Source organism: Argiope bruennichi, chromosome 10 (genome assembly GCF_947563725.1).
Source record: "Argiope bruennichi chromosome 10, qqArgBrue1.1, whole genome shotgun sequence".
NCBI classification, from domain to species: domain Eukaryota; kingdom Metazoa; phylum Arthropoda; class Arachnida; order Araneae; family Araneidae; genus Argiope; species Argiope bruennichi.
The window spans coordinates 114,494,647-114,517,979 of record NC_079160.1 but is presented as its reverse complement, the minus strand read 5'-3'; the positions used below and the strand labels follow the sequence as shown (position 1 = coordinate 114,517,979).

At 32.2% G+C, this 23,333-nt stretch overlaps 1 protein-coding gene across 3 annotated transcripts; it reads right to left on the bottom strand.

Annotated features, from left to right (window-relative positions):
- Positions 1–278: 278 nt before the first annotated feature.
- LOC129988775 (gastrula zinc finger protein XlCGF57.1-like) lies at positions 279–14,409 on the bottom strand. Of its 3 annotated transcripts, none has more exons than XM_056097045.1 (3): positions 14,319–14,409; positions 12,342–12,423; positions 279–3,948 (listed from the first exon to the last, which is right to left on the bottom strand). In XM_056097045.1, the coding sequence occupies exon 3, from the start codon at positions 3,421–3,423 to the stop codon at positions 1,828–1,830; it is 1,596 nt and encodes a 531-aa protein (XP_055953020.1). In that variant the 5' UTR covers positions 3,424–3,948; positions 12,342–12,423; positions 14,319–14,409; the 3' UTR covers positions 279–1,827. The 3 variants fall into 3 exon arrangements, with proteins under 3 accessions (XP_055953020.1, XP_055953021.1, XP_055953019.1); XM_056097046.1 differs by lacking the exon at positions 14,319–14,409 and adding an exon at positions 14,205–14,288; XM_056097044.1 differs by lacking the exon at positions 14,319–14,409 and adding an exon at positions 12,618–12,813.
- Between the last annotated feature and the right edge of the window lie 8,924 nt (positions 14,410–23,333).

The window sequence follows — 23,333 nt, the reverse complement described above, 5'->3', positions numbered from 1 at the left end:
CCATGTAATATTAATTTTTGTAAAAAAGTTTTTTTTTTTTTTTTTTTTTTTTTTTTTTGTAATTTGCTTCACGGAACAAAAAATAGCATCTTTTTTGCTCTTTACTTCTTGTTTAATAAATAGGTTTCGCAATTACGTCACATTTGTTTTGCTTCTGATTCTTTCTTTTCCTGAATTTGCATTATCCTTAATTTATGGACATGAGTGTTAATTGCGTAATTGAAAAACATGCGTTTAAATCATACTCCTGCATATTAGATTTTATATTCCCAATAATAAATCACAGCTATGCAATTTTAAGAAGGTACAAAATATCACAGAAGAAAACTTATACAAGTTATAAGCACACACAATAGTAAAAGGAAAGTATTTTAATTTGCAATAGTTTTCAATAAAATACAAATTTTTATTGGAAACTTTTTAACGCATGCGTATAAAACATATTCACATTAATCAGCTGACTTCCCATGAAATAAGTATTTAAGTCATAAATATTCATTTATATGTTTCACAGAATACAAGATGATTATACAAGGAAATCCCAAATTTGCCGGTCCGTTAAAAGAAAACATTCTTCTTACTTATCGGAATTCAAAAATAACAACTGAAAATTTAAATTAAAAACAGTTATAATGTGACTCCGTCCGGAAACACGAAGGATATCGAAGCAGTGCGATAACTCATCCACACATTTCTGCATGCCCGGTGTATAGCTTTGAAAGATAGCGGAAATGTATGTAGGACGATACTTGATCCTCCCCCCCCCCTTTCTTCCTGGGACTGAACTGCAGGTGTTTGTTCCCCCGCAATCAAATGATGTTCATAAATTTAAAATATGCACATCTGCAGGCTTTCAAAGCATGATATTGGAGAAACTGAAAGGGTATGGGATGAGTGATCGTATCGTCTTGGTATTGTTCGTATTTTTGGAGGTGCTTCTAATGAACATTTATAACTGCATTGTTTAAGTTTTCAACTGCCATTTGTAATTCCGGATGAACAACACGATTTTACTTTGTTTTGTTTTCTTCAAAAGCCCTGCAAAGTCAGAATATTCATTTAAGTATCATAATTGCCTAGTATTATAACAGTGAACATGCATTAGGTACTGTGTCATACAAAACATTAACTTGCATTAAAAACATTAACTTCATTTCTGAAACATCAACTTGCTAAAAAAATCCTTATTATAAGTCTATCTCTTTAAAATGAGGTGAAGTTCATCCATTAGCAAGCGTTGAATATCAGAGGCGTATAATTGATTCATTTTCTATGATATGCTTTGCAAAATGTTTCCTGAATGAAATGGAATGAGAATATCTTATATTAAAAAAAATCACATTTTTCGTATGCGTTCATAAATATACTTTCAAATTTAAAAAGGCGTATTTACAGATGTTACATGCACGCGGTGTCACTTTCGTATGCATCAAAAAATGTTTCTTTTAATTAGCATGGCTCAGAAGTGCTTTATTGCAAGTGTCACAAGTGTACGGTTTCTCTTTCGAATGCGTCCGCAGATGTATGTTTAAATCAAAACGCTGAATAAATGGATTACTGCAAATGTCGCATGCACACTATTTTTTTTTCAAATGGATCATTAAATGCAAGTTTTATCCACGGTGTTCAGAAAACACTTCACTGCGAATTTCGCAAACATACGAATTCTCTTCCATATAGAATCGCAAATGTCATTTTAAAGTTGAAGCTATACTGGCTTTGTTACAAAAATTCCAACCTTGAAGCCTATCTTTCACATGCGATAGTAAATGAGTTGTCATATTTAAAAACTTATTACAAAATTACCTTATTGGAAAATTTACATGTTTAGGGTTTCTCTCCCGTATGCAAACGTAAATGTCTTTTGAAACTCCAATTATTCGAAAAAGATTTGTTACAAAATTCACACGTATATGGTTTCTCCCCAGTATGCGTTCGTAAATGCCTTTTGAAATTCCTGTAATCCAAAAAGGGCTTATTACAAAATTCACAGGTATACGATTTCTCTCCCGTATGCGTACGTAAATGCATTTTTAAATGACCGTTCTGGAAAAAGGCTTTCTTGCAAAACTCGCATGTATATGGTTTCTCTCCCGTATGCGTCCGTAAATGTGTTTCCAAATTTCCTTTATTCGAAAAGGTTTTGTTACAAAATTCACATGGATACGGTTTCTCTCCCGTGTGTGTACGTAAATGTCTTTTAAAACTATACTTATCCGAGAAGGATTTATTACAAATTTCACATGCATATGGCTTCTCTCCCGTATGCGTCCGTAAATGTTTTATGAAACTCCCCTTAGTCGAAAAGTATTTATTACAAGTTTCGCATTTATACGGTTTCTCACCCGTATGCGTACGTAAATGTTTTTTGAAACTCCACTGGTCAGAAAAGGATTTGCTACAAAATTCACATGTATACGGTTTCTCACCCGTATGCGTACGCAAATGCACTTTTAAATGACCGTTCTGGGAGAAGGCTTTCTTGCAAAACTCGCATGTAAACAGTTTCTCCTGCGTATGCACCCGTAAATGTCTTTCCAAATTCCCTTTATCCGAAAAGGTTTTGTTACAAGATTCGCATTTATACGGTTTTTCTCCAGTATGCGTCCGTATATGTTTTATGAAACTCCCCTTAGTCGAAAAGTGTATATAACAAGATTCACATTTATACGGTTTCTCACCCGTATGCACCCATAAATGTCTTTCCAAATTCCCTTTATTCGAAAAGGTTTTGTTACAAAATTCACATGTATACGGTTTCTCACCCGTATGCGTACGCAAATGCACTTTTAAATGACAGTTCTGGGAAAAGGTTTTCTTGCAAAACTCGCATGTAAACAGTTTCTCCTGCGTATGCACCCGTAAATGTCTTTCCAAATTCCCTTTATCCAAAAAGGTTTTGTTACAAGATTCGCATTTATACGGTTTTTCTCCAGTATGCGTCCGTATATGTTTTATGAAACTCCCCTTAGTCGAAAAGTGTTTATTACAAGATTCACATTTATACGGTTTCTCACCCGTATGCACCCATAAATGTCTTTCCAAATTCCCTTTATTCGAAAAGGTTTTGTTACAAAATTCACATGTATACGGTTTCTCACCCGTATGCGTACGTAAATGTACTTTTAAATGATCGTTCTGCGAAAAGGCTTTCTTGCAAAATTCGCATATAAACAGTTTCTCTTGTGTATGCGTCCCTAAATGTCTTTTGAAATCGGAAATATTACAAAAGACTTTGTTGCAAAAGTTGCAAGGGTAGGATTCCTCATTCATATGCGACATTAAATGAATTTTTAAATGAGACTGTTGAAAAAATGCTTTACAAAAAATGTCACATAAATACGGTTTCTCTTTAGTATGCATCAGCACTAAACGTTTCTTTAAATTGGGAAACCGGGAAAATATCACAAAATTTGCAAGCATATGGTTTCTCCATTATGAAGTGAAAGGGCAAATTGTGGTTTTAAAGTACTTCTATCTGCATGTCTCGAGAACGAGCCTTCTCTTTAATTAAAGTTTGACAGTAAAATTTTCACGGTGAATGCAATTTAAATGCTATTTATCATATATGGCAAAAATGAAGTTTCTTCATTTGGTGAGTCAAAAGGGTAAACTCTGAATGTAATTTTTGGAAGAATGTTTTATAACATGGGTCATAAGAATAAAACTCCTCTTATTTGTATGCAAGTGACAATACTCACAAATATGCACTAATAAGTAATAAAAAGTATGGTATGATTAAAATTTTCTAAACATATGTATTGGGAAATTTCATATTTCATAGTTCTCGTTTCCATCAAGATATGTTGTATGCTGTAAGTTGGGATAGTGAGTCTTTGAAAAGTCAAGTTTTTCTTATTGTTGTCACTTATATTCAGAAACATGTGATGATTTATCAGCTTTTTTCATTAGCGCAGCATTAGGTTCGTGGCAACACAATCTTGAAATCTAAAAGAAAAAAAAATCAGTGTTACATTTAGAGCTATTAAAAATGCAAAAAAAAAAAAAAAAAGGTATTTATATATTTTATTAACTAGTCATCTGTTTAATTATTAAAAGAAATATGTAGAAGGTTCTAGATGTCTGTTCGGTTTGATTCAGGAATTTGAACAGAAATTCTGAGAAATGAATTATTGTTTGCCAAAATATTCTAAAACCCCCCGCGCTTTTGCGCATGCGTTAAGATCGGTTTAATTTGATAAAATAGAAGTGACAGGAAAGAGGAAAGAAGGAGATGTTTACATTTAACAATAAAGTAAATTCCGGAAATGGCGCACATCCTTCCGTGTGTCACCCATGGAGCTGAGATACTGATAGAGGGAGTGCAACCTTACTTTGGTGTAGGACAAGATAAAATCACGTGACCTAGGGACATAATTTGTGTTCACTGTAACCGCATTCTCCTTTCCCCATTATATTCCAATGGCAGATTTTTTCTCGCTTTTAACTGTTGGATTTTAAAACTTATTTAAGCCATGGTTCACTATTGCTGTGCAATTGGATGCAAAGAAAAAGCTTCTAAGGATAGTTCTGTATCATTTCACAGGTATGTACAATAAACATATTCTGTTTATATCCATTTTAAATCAATTTAAAATTTCGTAACCTCGATCACTCAGTTATTTTGGTGTTATAACTGAATAATATTTCATAGTTTGGTTTAATTATTGTATTAAATTTATTTAACTTGCTAATAAGTTATTATCATTTAAACTTATGTAACTGCATCATATTTTCTACTTGCTTTATTTTAATTTCGAATGTGTTGCAAGTGCTTGGCTGCAAGCTTGGCGTGATTTTTTCTCGCCACTTCAAATGTTTACACAAACATTATTGACTGATTAATAATTGTGTATTTATTTTAGTGCAAATAAAGTTCCTTATTATTTCCAATATGTTGTTCCTTTTTTACCATAAATATTCGAATTGTATTATATCGTCAACGATATTAAATCCAATCTAAATTTTGCAAAACAATTTTTTATGGCATGTTTACCTTATAGAACAATTTTCCTAAACAATGCTTTATCAAAAAAAAAAAAAAGCGTACAGTAAAATTTCGCTATTTAATTACAAATATACATAATAATTGACATAAGATTTGTTGTTTTAGTGATTTTAATAAGTACTTGTTTAGCTGTAAATATTCCATTTGTATAAAATATTCCATATTAATCATTTATATTGTTTAAGAAAAATCTATTGGGCAAGAATTGTAATTTTTTATTTTCAAAGAATTTGATATAAATATTTTACTCACCCAGATGTTTATAAATTTACAAGAATATATTTACAATTGTTAACTAATTTTAATTTTTATAAAAATAATTGCCTAAAATTAGATTTACATCTTCATACAAATAATAAATTTCAACAAAGCAGCTTAGAGTACAACATAATATTACAACAAAGTAGCAAAGTAGTTAGATTAACAAAAGATTAATTGAATTTCTTTTTAAAAAAATTATTATATGGCTCCATTCACTAAAATTACTAAAATGAACATTCGCCAGAATAAATATTTAGAATTATGATAATTAAGGATTTTATATCTTTTCGAAAATAATTAAGTAATCTCTGCACAATTCTTTTATTTCTTTAACTGGGATATTAAAATTGTTTTTACGGGTATTTCTTTTTATACAAAGAATCAACAGATAAATGCTTTTAGAAAAGGTTTTCTACCAGTTTTAAACTTTAAAAAATAACTGCAATAATAAATAAAATTGTAAAAGACATCTATAATATATAGTTTTTTTTATAATTCCAATAACATGGATAATATTGATATATATACATGGATAAATATGATATATGCATAGTATCTTGAAAAAAAAAAAAAGACTTATGTCACTTTTATAATCTGTTTTTATAAAAGTTTTTTTTTATCTGTGAAATAATGATAGAAAGTATTTGAACATGTAATATAAAATGTTAAGATGTTTTCAGGTAAGGAAAAGAAATAAAATGTTTACTTAAAGAAGAAAAATAATCACTTTTAATTAATGCACAAAAACAAAGTAAAAAAACTAAACATAATTTAAATCAACAAATTCGGCTACTTATGTAAAAATGAAAACATTATTTTCGAAAGCAGTTTGCTTAGTTTTCAAAGAATAAACATATATATATATATATATATATATATATATATATATATATATATATATATATATATATATATATATAAATTGTTTAAGAAATTTTCACCGGAAATGAAAACCGACCGTACCCAATGCCGGAAAGCCAAATGTTGCGCTGAAGTTTTTCAGTATGCCAAGATTAGCGATATGGCGCCAAAAAAAGCCAGATTTCTCCCAAGTCACATGACCCATGTTGCGTACACTTGTTTATACTAGAAATAAGCAACTAGCTTCCTCCATTTATATATCAGCTCTATGGTATCACCCCTTAGTGAGATTGAACCGCCGAAAAGTGGTTGCCGCAGAATACTGAAACGAACACTACACTGGAACCTCGCTTAACAACCATCTTTCATTCTCGAATCTTACTCGAAATACGACACACTCATTAAATGAAACAATTTTCTCCATACAAATCTATACAAAACAGAACAACGCGTTCCATTCTGAAAAGAAAAAAAAAAATATTCAAAAAAATCAATAGTAACGTAATTTTTCATTTTTGATACATGTATTTTATTACAAGAAAATTGTCTAAAGAAATTTTGCTTTACTCACGCTTCAAGATTTGGTAAACATGATAGTATTCAAATTAAATTAATCTGTAGCACACTCAGCTATGACCGTATTAGGATGAAGCTTCAAGTACGGTGCTATTAAACTTCTCATGCTTTCAACATTTTCCTAATTTCGCCGGAAGGTTGTTGCTCTGTTGAATATATTATTTTCTCCTCCCCAAACCAAACTTCCTCATGTTTTTTGCTCCGACACAGAATGCACTTCAATCATTTCTTTGATAATTTTCGCTATGTTCTTTCACCAACTCATTCATGTCAATGGTATCCGCGTCTAACTCCATAATCTTACTAGAAAAAAAGTTTCGTCGGAGTTGCAATTGACAACACTATTTGACCAAAACCTTCCCATGTAGACATAAATGTTAAATATTTTATTTTTTCCTCCCCAAAACCAAATCTCCTCTGGCTTTCTGCTGCGATACAGAATGCACTTTTGTAATTTCTTGGACAATTTTGATTATATTCTTTCACCACCTCACAAATTTCTACCTTCGCCTGTAACCCCTTAATCTTACTAGAAACAAAGTTTCGTCGATTAAGGCTTCCTAGGCACTTGCTCGAACCCCTCGGAGTGGCATTTGACAACACTATCTGGCCAAAATCTCCCCCATGTAGACATAAATGTTCCCGTCAAACAAGCGATCAATACAAACTGAATCTAGCATATGACGAAATAGTGTCGCTAGTTAAACCAGTTACTTTATAACATTTTCCTTTGCTCATTATGCGAATCACTCATTATGATAACTGCTCGTTAAGAAACGTTAACATTTGGCGTAAAGTATAATATATATCAACATTGTTTCCCAAAAAAAGTAGAACATACGTTTTTATTTTCTTACTTATTGTAATCAAAAATATGTTTTCAATTGAAAAGTTCCATCAAATAAGATATCAAATGTATGAAAATACTTTGGCTTACTTAGAGAAAGATAGTAAAAAGTTTTAAAAATTAACATTTTATTATTTCTGCATCACACTGACATAGTAATGATAGAGCATTTTGATTAGTCAACTACACTTAACAAAACGAATTGGCAAAAGTTGTTCAGTTTTGTCATTTAGGGCTCCGTCAAAGATTATGAATATTTTTCAAAATGGGGAAGAGGGAGCAGATAATCATTGATGACATCATCTAGGGGTAGTGAACATCTATATGAGATAAAAATGTTCAAAATATTGTGATTGGGGAAATTTCTGAAGCAGTTTTCCCATAAAAAATATGAAAGGTGAAGTTTTTTTGCTATTTATCGCTAAACTAATGCGTGATGGGGTCTCGGGAAAATAAAAAAAATTTTGACATAAATTCAATAATTGTGGATACCTCAAAGGTGGATTAGTTTGCCTTATTAATGTAAATTTCCTTAGTTATTCTTTTTTATTATAAAAATTGATTTCCTCCAAAAGCTTATACTTCAAACTTTTTACTTCCAAAAAAAAAAAAAAAAAACAAGAAAATTTGAAAAAATAGGAAAAAAAGAAAAAAAATCAATTATTCAGATTTTTTTTTTTTTTTTTTTTTTTTTTTTAATTCTTGAAGAGATTAATCTTGCAAATAAACTTTTCCAAAGCCACAGAGTTTTTCACCTCCAATTTTCTTCCATCATTACATTGTACTGAAATGAATATCTTGCCTAATATTTGTTGTAGTTTATTTTGTGTGCACATTTAACAAATCAAAATCAGATCTCTAAAATAGGTTTATAAAATTCAATGGCAAAATGAAATGAATAACTGAAGAAGAAAAATGACAAAATAGTATTGTATTTGCAATTAACTTTAACTACACTCAAATATGAACGTGACATTATTTTTCTTTCCACAATAGAAATTGACAAAAGGCCTCTTATATAAAATATCTTAGTCTTCTCAGTTTTTTTTTTTTTTTTTTGTAGAGCAATTAATAACTAGATGCCAGATGAAAGGAGAATCATTGTGGCATAATACAAATAAATATCTCTATAAACAGTGCATGTAATCAAAAATAATCATTCCTTATTAATTCGCAAACAATATACATTAAAAAACAATGAATAATTTGTTTGCCAGATCATATCATTAGCATTTTCCTTTCCCTCCTTTTTATTATGTAAGAAGATGATGTTTTGGTTGGAGAGTTTTGAAGTCAGAAAATGCACAAGCAGCGTCCAAAACTTCTGCCCAAAGAAGCAGAAAGAAGAAAATGGGAATGAACGCAAAAACAAGGAGAGGCATCAATATATATATATTTCAAATACCTGAATTTCTTTGTCCTAAATTGACATATCACAAAGGATTGCGACCAAATCTCTATCAAAATCTCATAGTAAAATCACTGAAAGGAGAAACACCCTCAAATGAAAATACATTAAAAAAGAAAATTAACTTATTTTTAAAGGAGGAAAGGAAAAAGGAAGGAAAGGAAAATTAACTTTATTTTTGAAGTCTTTTAAGCCACCATTCATAAAATCAACGACGACACAAAAGCAAGTCAAGTGCAATACACAATAAAATTTAGAAAAAATCATAATAATGCGAATAAGATTTCATTTTGAGTATATAAAAAATAACACATCAACAATGCTAAAATGAAGATTTGGATTGATATGAACACCCTAAACTTTTAATATCAAATTCAACTTGGCACTCTATGTTTATTACTTTTTTTCTTTGTTTGAAAATCAGCCATTTGAAAGCAGAATTAAAAAATAAAACTTTTAACACTAATAACATTTAATTCTTTAGTTCCAATTGATCTATTAATTTTACATTCTTTATTGCAATGCAAAATGCAAACACATTGATCCAAAATTAATATTACATCTACTGATCAGCATAAACCAATGAGTAGAAAATTTCATTTCAAAGATTTTCAGTATCCTCAATATCATTCTGATGGAATCGAACTTTATACTATATAATACATACAAATAGTTTTTGGCACCACAAAATTCTATGCTTCGAAAGTAATTATAGCTAATTCTCTCTGTATTAGTTTTTAATTACAAAAACATGGAAAGAATATTCTTAAATTGATAATTTGAATTCTGTTGATTCAGTCAAATAACCGATAAAAAATAAAGTTAAATTTAACTATTCAAAGAAGAACAGTTAAGAACAACAAGTAGTAAAGACAATACAAATAAGAACTAAGTAAGAAAAATAGTTTGAAATCTATCAATAAAATTAAAACTTATAAAAAAATAGCACATAGGACATTGAAATAACTATTGATGACATTACAATGTTTTGTGCACAAGAAAGTTATGATTAATTCTTCCAATCACTACAAACTTTCCCTTCTGCATGAGATTATTTTTCCCCTCTCCTTATACTATAATATATAAAAAATTAAATTGTTCACTGAAGTATTAATTAACAATAAAAAGAAAGAAATTTAGCTGAGAATGTTTATATAGAAAATTTTATAAAATGTTTCAAATAAAGATAGTATTTTAAATAAAAACTCCTTGTATTGCAAGATGCCAATATTTCACGATTTTAAAATTCACGAACACGAATGAAGGATACTTGAAAGACTTGTTCTTCAGCAGCAATTTTTTTTTAATGTTTCATTTTTACTGTATTCTATAAAAGAATTGTAATTGTATACAAGAACTGAATTGTGTAAAAGCATTGTAATTATCCAAAAATTCTAACTTCAAATTTTGATGAATCCCCACATTTTAGACTTCCCTGAACTCTTTAAAGGTACTTCCGGAAAATGTAAATCTGTCTGTGACAGAGATAACTCAAAAATACTTTAGGCTAGATGGAAGAATTTTGGCACATGGTCTTAACACTGAAATTGTTGTTTTCTATGAAAATTTGAGAAAAATCCATCCAGAGGAATTCTGTCTGTGCGCCTTTTCAAGTATAAGATAACACGTTAACTACAACACACAGAGAGCAAAACAGATAACATTTGGTACACAGATTTGAAATCGAAAGTGAAGACATTCATCAAATTTTGAGTCAAATCTAATTAGCGTTCAACGTCTGTCAGTCTCTACTTTCAGAAACATGTAAATGGAATAATCTGAAGGTATTAAAATAAGGTAAGGTATATAATAAATTAAAATTGTCATGTAATTTTGTGATTACAACTGTAGCTTTCTACGAAATTTTTTGCTTTGATCGTTTGAGAAAAACATGTCTAAAGCACAAATAAAATTTCTGGATTGTATTAATGTCATGCTAGGCATTAATTGCCAAAACACTCCGCAACAAGGAAATCATGATATATTCACACCAAATATGCTAAATTCTCACCAAAGGTTAATATTTCATAACTATGCAAGGCATTCTCTGGGATAATATATTTATAAAGAGTACACAAGAAAGTTTTGCAGGAGATCACTCCTGCTGGTTTGGTATTATATACAAAATTTTTTCATTCATTCTGTTAATGGTGTGAAAATGTTTGAATTGAAAATAACAATAATCTATAAGGTTTACTTAACCATGACCCAAGATGAGTGTAAAAAAAATATTCAATGCATTAATTTTTTGAGGATCTAGTTAGAACCATTTTTTAAAAAAATTCTAACAATTTATAGATAAGAAGAAAAAAATGTCTGTTCTAATTTCTTCAAAGTTTACACCCTTTTGTAACGCACACATGTTTTGCATGCTTCAACCCTTTTTGCCTTAAAAGAACTGGACCCTAATCATCCAGATAAGATTACATATAATTGTATTGCATTCTATTAATATTATTTTATTACAATGTTTTCAATTCTGTTTTAATTCATGTTCTACCTTTGCCTTAATCAAATGAGTGTTGAAGATTTTTCAATGAATTTCTTCCACTAATTTCAGCAAACTATGGTTTCAGAATTACTGCTTTTAATTTTAAATTATTTTATCCAAGTTTGAAACAGCAATTAAAATGTGTTTGGAATGATATCCATTATAATATCTGATTAATACCTTTTAGTCCAAAAAAATATTTAAAATTTCAGTAAGAAAAATATAAAGGAAAGAAAAAAAAAACGTATTTAATAAAACTAGTTTTCTTTCAGATTTCTCTAAAGCCAAAAATAAATTTTTTAATGACATAACTCTACCTGGTGTAGATATCTAAAAACTGCTGTATGCCAGGGAGATGAAATTCGATAAGGGGCCTTGGAACATACAAAGTATTGATTTCAATCTTATTTTGGTAAAAATATGTGTATGGAAAGTCTGTCCATCTGCCCATGGTAATGCTAACAAGATCATTCTACAATTCAGAATTAGATGGAATAAATTATGAAGAAATGATTTTTTTACAATCTAAATTTCAATTTGGTCTATCAACTTATAGTTTTCAAATATAAATACTGAACATATTAAAAATTATATTTAAACTACAGTAAATGTTTAAATATGACATTAAAGATTGATAGCAGATTGCCATCAAATTATTTTTACTTTCATAACGATTTTAATTCTAAATCATTTGCTTTCTGCTAAATAACTTTCCTCAGTAACTCAAAAATAATCATACATAAAATATTCAAGAAACCAATCAGACATGAAATATTTTTACCATGAATTTGTTGTTCCTTAAAAAAAAAGGTTTTATTCATATAAAATTAAAATTCATTTCAATAATAGAACTGAAAATAATTTATAGTTGATAAGAAACATAACTTACTCAACATATGATATGGTGGAAACTTTTTTCACATAAAGCTTTTAAGTGCAAACTTTTTAATAATGCATCAAGAATAACAGATCTGGAAAAAATAATAACAAAAGATTTATCAAAATTGTAGCTCATTTAGTAAGAACCGAATAATGACATGATTTGTCAAGCTGAAAGATACTCAAGTAAAAATCAAGTATTAATAGTTAATTAAGGAGATGGATTCAGAAAAACATATATATATTTATATTTTTTTCTCCATTTCTAAATAAATTTTACAAGTACCTTCACTGAAACATATCAAGACATTTGTTTTAAAAAAGCAAGTTCCTCTGCCTTCTTCTAGAATTACTACTAAAATTTTCAAGATTGCTTGGTAAAAGTGAATTTTAGTGTGCACAAGGCTGCGCCAACAATGCCAAGTCGCCAATAAAGATGGCGGACAAAATAAACAAATACTTCCGCGGAACAGTTACGGTTACTATTTCCCGCCATCTAATTAGAATTTTTACTGATAAGTTGTTTTTTTTTGTATTTTTTTCATACTGCCCGGTGCCTTCTACAGATGCCGAAGGCATCTGTAGAAGGCACCGGGCAGAATTTTTTAACTTAAAAAAAACATCCTACGGCTTCGCTAGCAGCGGGAGCGGGAACCTAGTAGCTTCGCTAGCACATAGAACATAAGGACTGTGTGGATAACATGAACTGTACATAATCAATTGAAAAGAAAGAATGAAGGATGTTGTACGAACGGATTTCAGAGGGAATCCTGCCCGGTGCCTTATACAGATGCCTTCGGCATCTGTAGAAAGCACCGGGCAGGATTTTTTAACTTAAAAAAACATCCTACGGCTTCGCTAGCAGCGGGAGCGGGAACCTAGTAGCTTCGCTAGCACATTGAACATAAACCAAGAGAAAAGTATATTTATAACCAAGAGAAAAGAAAAAACGGAGAAATAAGCAATCGGAACATTCTCCATACAAAATTTCAAACAAACATACTTTCCCCACCTTCATCAACTTGTAAAAAAATATATTCCACTCACCCTCCATCCATTCTGCCGGTTCGATATCAAACCATTCTCAATACAAAATTTCAAACAAGCATCTTTTCCTAATTTCATTAACTCGTAAAATATATATGTATGCATATTTAACTCGCCCTTCATCCATTCTACAGGTTCGAAATAATACCGACATAACAAATTATGAAGGGAATTAACCGTTATAACACCAAAAGAATTACAAGAACTGCGAAGAATTCCATTTGCAGCTGTCCTTGAAAGTGAGAATGCAGACGATTTTTTTAAAGCGAATTCTGACAATTAAAAATTGCAAAAGAATAAATATTTTTTGTTCGTATTCACATTAAAAAAAGAAAGAAAATAACTTTTAATTATAAGCTTAAATTTCTTTATTTAATAAATTTTAATTATAATAAAGAACAAAAGTAAAATCTTTAATCGATATTTTTTTAATATTTTTAATTTAACATTTTTCATAATTTAATTGTAGTTTTAGTACAACTCAACCATTGCAAAAAGTAGTAAACAAAACAGCAGTACGGTTGCTATAAGAGGGATCCGATGGGTTGCAATATTGGCGACAATCGGCTGGTGCACACTAATCTTCACTTAGGCCAATTACGGTAAACTTATGTATTGTCATATTTATACAGCCTTAAAAAAGTTAAAATTAATTACAATTAATAAATTTTATATTTAATATTAAGTAATAATTTTTAATTAATAATATGATTGAAATAACAGATATTTGGAACGCATATTTAAAAATAACGATATCAAAATTATTTGTTATTCAAAAAATCGTGGATTATGCATCTCCAGATTCAAATCCTTGATACGATCTTACTGGTGATATTTTGATTAAAGGTCTAGGTTCACGATAGAAAGTACCAATCGATACGATCTGTCCAATGGAAGATCTCGAAAAAGCGTTCAATCATGCATAGGGAAATTTCCTTACCCACTGATGCACTTTTTAGGAACAGACCTATTGATCACAAGCAGAGCGCTTTCTATTTCACAAAGAGTCAGACCCGAGCTCTCCCTATCCCATCGCATGATAACGACTATTGCTGGAAACTATAAGTGGCATGTTTCATAGTACGAAAACAAGTTTTCTTTCGAGTCTCCAAAGAAAAATACTTATTCTGGAAAAAAACTCTATTTGAAAAAGAGGATCAATATCTTTCATTTAAATACGCAATCACTAAACACATGTGGAGATTTGAACATGTTTTTTTCTACACCACTCTTTCTGATATTTGCAGTTTTATTTTAATTTCGGCTTCTTGTATCTTTAAAAGCTTTAGTTTTAAATAAAAAAAAGAATTGTAATCAAAATAATTTTATTTTATTGTTTACCAAATTTTAAATTGATAATTGTTTAAGAATCTGTTATGACAACCACTGGCGAATATATTTGATTCACTAATCTTAATTGTGTTTATTGTAGATTTCAATTCAAAATATCCTCAAAATATAATTTAGTTTACTTAATGTTAAAAAAAAAATTGCTAAAATGCAAGATCGTTGGAGACTATAAGATTTTATGAAAAATAGAAAGTTAATAAAGCATTCTGAAAAAATGTGTTGAAATGACATTTGGATGGACACTAGGGATTTTTTATTTGCTTGAAAACTTCATTCCAAGTGGTGATAATAATAATTTAATTTGTCACTTATTTTATAATACCATTTGTTATAATTTGAATTTTAATGCAGTTGTACATCGTATAAGATTCTTACTTAGTTATTATTTTATAGCAAAATCAAATTAGTTTCTTTATTTTTATGAACACAAAACAATATATACATTCATATTATTGGCAATGCAGGATTAAATTTCACCTATAGAAAAATTGTGAAAAAAGTTCGAACCCTAAGTCCTTCTACGGTAAACTTGCAGAATGGTGTGGTAAAATAAGACTATAAATGAAAAAAATTTTATACAATTTTATACAATTATACAAATTTTTATACAATTAATTTAATATACAATAAAAATATTTTACTGGAAGTTACGAGAAGCAAACATAATATTAGCAACATTTTAGTAAATATTATGAAGAAATGTGGTATAGCAAAAATTAATAAAAATACAGAGTAAATAATTAAGATTTTAATTCATTAATGGTTATGAAATATTCTAACAATACTATTTTTTCGGTATTATGAAATCAAATTAGGTTCTACTTATTTTTAAAAATGCACACAAACGCACAAAACACATACAACCGTTCTGTGGTACTTGCGCTCAATAAATTTCCCCCTACCCTTCAAGGCTTAAATAAGGTTACCACATTATAAACTTTATCTTTGCATGTAAGATTTGGCGATTTTACAATGTACGCCAAATGTTAATCAAATCACTATGTGAGTGAGAATGATATTCATTGTCTCTGATAACGAAACGAAACTTCCGTGAGAAAAATGCTGAAGACCCTTACCACGTTTCAGACGAGTGTTGAAAATAATAAATATAAAATGTGAGAAATTTGCTTTAAAAATGTATTTATTATAAAGGAACACGTTTATAATTGTCCCACACGGAAGACATTTATAAAAATTATAATTCTGATATACATAATACAAATTTAATCTAATAAAATGAATTATAATTTTTAGTTTTATGAGAATTTAATCTTTATTTCTCTTACGGTTTAACTTTATTTAATATAATGAAAAAAAATACATAGAAAGGGCTTTAAATTCAAATTTAAATGGATATCAATAATGTTTAATTCTTTCTATATGTATGCTTTTATGTATATACATTCCACAAGCTGATACTTGAAATGAGCTAATGTATTTTTTACGTTAAAGTTGTTCATATGAGGTTTTTTTTTATTTTTATTTATTTATTTATTTTATTTGCAAAATAATAAACGTTTTTGGCTAAAATAAATGATAGGAATCATATTAATAATTTTAAAAACAGCTGCTGGTTAATTCTCAGGAGGAAAAAACAACAACATATTTTTAATAAAATGTTGATAATTACTGAAATTCCTTCAAATCTGAAATATATTACTTCATTTTCTAGCTTATTTACTGTCAGATTCAACTATACATAATCCAATGTACCACAAACGCCATTTAAATGCAACATTTAAACGTGCTACATAAAAAAAAATAATATGAAAATAATAAAAGGCGTTACAAATTTAAAAAATGAATATAATTAAATAATTCTTTTTTAATATTTCACACTATGCGAAATACGGCCACTTACATTTGACAAAAAAAAAAAAAAAAAAAAAAAGAAGAAACTAACTGCAAACATTTCTCTATCTGACATTCAGCATAGTCAAGACTGTTCCGCATTTCTGCAAGTTTATCAGCAATTTTTGTTCATTTGTATAAAACTAAAATTAAAAAAAAAAAGTTTTTAGAGATTCAAGTAAATAACTTGTAGGAATGTTGCTTTTTTCAAAATAGAAATTATGATTACTCCTATCTAACCATGAATTGAAGAAAAATAGTTGTAAAATATATTGTTACACAAATGCTAATACACATTAAAAAGCATTTTTTTAAAGATTTTATGAAAGCAGTGACCAACTTAATTTTACACTCATCTCCAAAATTAAGGTCACAAACATAAAATCTGCGAAAAATAAAAAACTATTCACTGTGTTGCCACGATATTTGACACAGAGGTACACTACAATGGAAGAAAGAACATACACATATAACAACATGAAAAAGATTTTAATTGGGAATTAAGAAACAGGATATATCAAAAAGTGTTACATTATGAATCAGAGATAAAGCATTTATCTCGGGAAAATCCTGTCTAATATGGAATGTGACCACCGTGCACTGCTATACTGGCTTCAGAACGAGCTTTCATACTGTTTATGAGGGTGTCAATAAATGCTTGAAACAACAAAGCCCATTCTTCGAAAAGCGCAGCTTTTGACTCTTGGAGGGAATCAGGACGGGGGTCCCAAACATGTTCAATAGGATTGTGATCTAGAGTCCTCGAGGGACAGTCCATACGTCGAAATCCTCTTCCTCAAGAAAATCATCAACGATCTGGGCTCTGTGTGGAAGCGTGTTTTCATCCATAAAATGAAGTCTGGGCCAAAAGCACCCCGGAACAACCTCACATAAGCTTCAAGGATCTCATCCCTATAGCGATGTGCATTGACAGTACCCGCATCGGAGACGTGCAGTGGTGTACGACTGCCCAACATTATGCCACCCCAGATAAGGATTTCTCTACCACCAAATCTGTCAATTTCTTTTACTTAGGAGGGATGATAGTGAGCTCCTCGCTCTCTCCAGATGAAGATTCGACGAGTGTCACTATGTATGGTAAATCTCGACTCATCACTGAAAAGAACACGCCCCCATTCTTGTGCCCAAGACTGATATGTTAGGCACCACAACAGCCGGGCTTTTCTGTTGGATGCAGTCAAAGGAACGCACTCAACTGGTCGCCGGGCATAAAGAGCCCTCTCTGCTAGATGTCTGTATACTTTTTGTCTGGAAATTCTTATTCCAGACGCAGCAGCAAGGTCACGAGCAAGTTGACGAGCCGTTGTCAACCTATGCCGTCGTGCGCTTAATGCCAAATAGCGATCCTGTGCAGGCGTAATTGCTCTGTGACGGCCTTGGCCGGCTTTCCTGGTTACAGTACCACTTGTTTGGAATTGATTCTACAAACTGGATACCACTCTCGGTGCCACTTGTAACCATCGTGCCATCTCTGATCGAGACTGCCCAGCTTCAAGCCTGCCAATGGTTCTCCATCTCAAGGCATCCTCTAAATGATTATGAGAACTCATTCTCACTGGAAACAGGTTAAATATTTTGTTTTAATGCAATATTCACAAAATTGCAGGCGAAATTCCCAGATGCCTAAACGGTCTAATTTCAATAGTTCCCCAAAAACTAATGCTAAACAACATTTTTTCCTACAACAAAGGTTAATATCATGTTAGCGGTCCTTCACAATATGTAAAATATAATTTGTTTAAATTTGACTGGTAGCCATTTAAAATTACTTTGAAAAACATTTTTGTGACCTTAATTTTGGACATGAGTATATAATTCAGATTTATGGTTGCTAAAATTTACTTAGTTTGTTCTTGATCACTTATTCACAAGATCATATTGAACTTCAAATTCTATTGGACATGTAACATTTACTACTGTACTAAAAACCTTATACTATTCGGCTTTTTGTGCAATACATCTCTTTTAACTTTCAGTAATATCAAGAAAAATGAGAACTTGAAAAACGAAAGTGTTTAAATTTCAACTAATACAAAAATTTTCTCATCCAGCATTGTTTATGCTCATTACAGATAACATTCTTATCTAATATTAATTAATTTCATTAACATTGATCCTTATACATACAATAATTTATTACATTAAGGAGTAACAGAATTTAAAAATGGATACACTTTCTAAAAATTACAACGCTATAACTTCCGAAAAAATTACTGCACAAAATTGATTCTTGCATTAAGATAACTCAAAAAATTATCTTTTTAATGATATCAATGCTGTAATGATTCATCTTCTTCCCTGCTTGACCATGGTGACGTTTCTTTTCCCACGCTCCATAATTAGCATGCAGACAGCAATATCAGCAATGGCGACTCCCTACCACAGTGTAAGTGCCAGGTGGTCAACCCCTTTAAAGTAAGGACATCTGGGCAATTAGTACGAGTCCAGATAACGGATTCCACCTGCATTGTATTTGAAACAGATGTGAACCTGCATTCCTTACATTGTGAAGGGTCGCTCCCCAACGGATTCCCACGGTCCACGGTAGACCAGTGAAGTTGTTGCTGAACGACTATTGGATAACCGGAATAATTGTGTGATGTGAATGAGGGTGGGGACAGAATAAAAGGGCGAGGAGATTGGAAGAATGGTGGAGAAGGAGGCAGAGAGCGGATTGTCCGACGAGAATTCCACCCGAGAAGATTCAGTGGATCCCTGGAGGTACGGCCTGTTTGCGAGAACGCTAAAGAGTCGGCTAGCTGTTTCCTAGGGAGGTTTCTCCGAAAGAATTCGAGGAACTATCTTTGTTGTGTCGAATAAGAATCATTTAACCTAGAACTCATTTAACCTAGATGATGAACTGTAAATTTATGTAATAAAGCTGTAAATAAAGATTTGATCATAACGCTACCTTTTATTGGATCGAGACTTTACAATGCTTTAATCTACAAATTATGTTTCGATGTTTAACGAGTTTTTAAAGAAATATTTTAACTATATTTTTCAACAATGTATTTCGCACAAAATAAAAATAAAATTTAATCTGCACGAGCACGTCAGTGGGAAAAAATTAGCTTTTATCAACCTGTTGCCATCACATTGACAGAAGCTCAAATTAAAAAAAAAAAAATCAACTATTATTGTAAATTAAATATATAAAAGTGTAAATTTCAGCTAGTGCCTGTATGAAACGAAAAAATTTGAAATACATTTTCTAAAAAGTAAATGGAGGAAAAGATTTCTATGACCTTTTACAATATCTATATTATTAATTAAATCAAACAATTAAATTTAAGGCAAACATGGTTTAATATATCTATTGGATAATCATTGTAATCAGCGCCCAGCAGTTAATTTTAATCAGGAGCACGCATCTACTAACAAAATAATCTAAATGACTAAACAATTCTATTTTATGTTACTTGAGTCAATAAATGCTCCGATGAATTAAGAATTTTAAATTTTTAAATAGGTCCTTTCCATTACCCTTTGCAATCCTTTTACATGTTTACCTTTTTACATTATCAAACAATTAAATTTACCTTTGAATCATATTTAATAAATTGTTTGAGACATCAATATTTAAACACTTAGCACTCCGATCTCCTCTCTCAGGAACCATTCAAGGCAGTGTATCATTTTGGCTTTTTATTTAATTATTTTATTAAATTTTGACTAGTAAAAATACTTAAGAGTGATAAAAATATGTAGATTAATTTTCTGGAAAAATTCAACTTAAAAAAAATTATATATACTAATTTTTCTGAACAGTGAACAAGTTCTCTTATTCGGCAAATATTTATGCATCTAATTACTTTTCGGTGAGCTAAGGGTTAAATAAAATTCTTTGAACTTGAATCAAGTAAATAATTCACTAAAACTAAATCATTTATGAAATTTGAATATCACTCTTCTATAAAAATTGGCGATTTTAGAACACTTCATAGTCCGTATCAAAGAAGATACGCCAATCTTTTACCAGGATTTCTCAACAGTGATTGGCCTATGATTATGAAAATATTGTTACGAAATTTTCGGGATTCGTTCGGATAGTGGGAGTTATATGGTGTGGAGAACACTCAATAAGCAGGCGGCAGTAGAAAATGAAACAACGACGTTTATTTACACGAAGACACACAGGACAACACAAAGACGACAACTATATACAGCACACAATTATCTTCAGTCAAGACGTGCAGACAACAGCACACAACAGACTCTAATGCAGACCGTGGCGCACAACTTAATTCCGCACTCACTTGACTCCGTCGCTTCTCCGCTAATCTCTGGAAGGCCAGTTCTTGTTGTCGATTCCGACTACTCTTCGACTCCACTGGTCCACGACTCAATTCACCGTACGGTTCACCACCCAATTCACCACTGACCGGCAGCTGCGGGTGCTTCCTTTTATAGGTCTCAAGAGGCTGGGCTAGAAGCCTCTCAACCAATCAGGAACGTTCGAGGCGTATCTCCGTTCTTACTGGACGGACGGGAAAATTCTCGATGTTTCGGGTATAATCTATTTTGGCGCCAAAGTCGCCAAATGTTCGCCAAGTTTGTCGCCAAGCTCTGGGACCTCCTATGGAACCAACTATGCTGGGAAGCAGCATCGCAGGTTCGTAACATTGTCCCCCTCCTAAGGATTGCACGCCCCGGGCAGTCCCACTTCAATCCAACAGCTGGCGTAGGCTTCCGAATGATGTGATGATGATGCGTTTGGCGACTTCCGAAGACGACGACTAAAGATCCATCCGAACCTCCTCAATAATTTTGACTCGGACCTCTTCGTCGTTTCGGATTGTACACCCAGACTTGATTTCTCTTCTTGAAATGCAATGTGTCCTATGGAGCGAAACGCTGGATCGTAATAGAGGCTGCCGGAATGAATTCTTGCCAGGCTGGTCGGTTGGTCACTTTAAACTTCTTCCATAGAACCATTCGTATATCAGGATGATCCAACAGTGCCTTCTGAAGTCCACTCGAAAACCAGGTATTCGCCTTCATCGCCAAAGCTTCCGTGGGAATATCTCCGCCTATTCCCGGCTCATTCTCGACACTCGAGAATTGTCCGCAGCTCTCCACACTGGATCTTCTGAAGAGGACATCTGCTTTTACAGGAAAGACTCCTCTGCGACGAAGTAACTTGACCGGATGTACAGGAGATTCCTCGGCACCTACTTGCATGACACTCCTTGGAGAATCCACAGCAAAGCCAAATTGTTGGAGGAAATCGAGGCCGTGACAACAAGGATCAGCGATTCCAGCCACGTAGTCTTCTTCCGTGTCACTATGCCAGGAGATACCAAGAGGCTTGCAGAGAGGCAGTTCCTTTAATCTTTGGGACGAATCCAATCCAAACAGGGTCGCATCAACTCTTGCATCCATAGGCATCGAGCATGGGTCGCCACCAACAGACCCATCCGAAGAAAGTCCATTTTCTCCCTCCTCAAGCGTCTGCACTTTCGGTTCCACTTCAGGGGATTCATTCGGAGAAGACTGATTCAGTTCCACAATTTTTTGACATTCTCCCTGTTCGCTCCTATCATCATTAAACCTCGGCTCATCCTCCGGCTGGCTAAGCTCCTCTTCGGTGACACCGGTCTCCATTCGATCTTCAGTCTTTTCTTTTTCCACTTGGCTCTCGCTGCTTCCTCCAATTTCTTCCGTAATAAATTGGATGTCTTCAGTATTGTTAACTTTATTTTCTAAAATTTCTTTCCACGACGAAAGGTCTTTCTTCAATTCACTCTTCATGTCTTCATATCCGGTTTTCATTTCTTCCGTGAAGGCTTCCATGTCTTCCGTGAAGGCTTCTATGTCTTCCGTGAAGGCTTTCATTTCTTGCAAAAGTTTCTCTTGTGCGGCTTTCATTTCTTGAAAAAGTTTCTCTTGTCCGGCTTTCATTTCTTGCAAAAGTTTCTCTTGTCCGGCTTTCATTTCTTGCAAAAGTTTCTCTTGTTCAGCTTCCATTTCTTGCAAAAGTTTCTCTTGTCCGGCTTTCATTTCTTGCAAAAGTTTCTCTTGTCCGGCTTTCATTTCTTGCAAAAGTTTCTCTTGTTCAGCTTCCATTTCTTGCAAAAGTTTCTCTTGTCCAGCTTCCATAGATTTCTTCATCTCAGCCAACAGAGCCAGTAACTCGGCATTACCGCTATCAGCCATCGTAGCCTGAGATCTCGTTTTCACCATACACTGTTGACCACTACCCTACTTCTGACACCAAATGTTACGAAATTTCCGGGGTTCGTTTGAATAGTGGAAGTTATATGGTGTGGAGAACCCTCAATCAGCAGTAGAAAAAGAAACAACGACTTTTATTTACACGAAGACACACAGGGCAGCTCAAAGACGACAACTATATACAGCACAGAAGACGATTATCTTCAGCATACAACAGTATACACAGCATTATACAACAGTATACTCAGCAGCATACAACAGCAGCTCGATTCCGTCGCATCTCCGCTAGTCCCTGGAAGACGAGTTCTTCACCGTCGATTCCGATTACAACTCTCCGATCTGGTTCACGACGACCCAATTCACGACCGGTTCACCACTACTCTGCTCTGCTCTGTCGCTTCCAACTTCTCCTCAATTCACCACTGCCCGGTAGCTGCGGGTGCTTACTTTTATAGATCTCAGGAGGCGGGGCTAGAAGCCTCTCAAGCAATCAGGAACGTTCGAGGCGTATCTCCGTTCCTACTGGACGGTTGGGAAAATTCTCGATGTTTCGGGT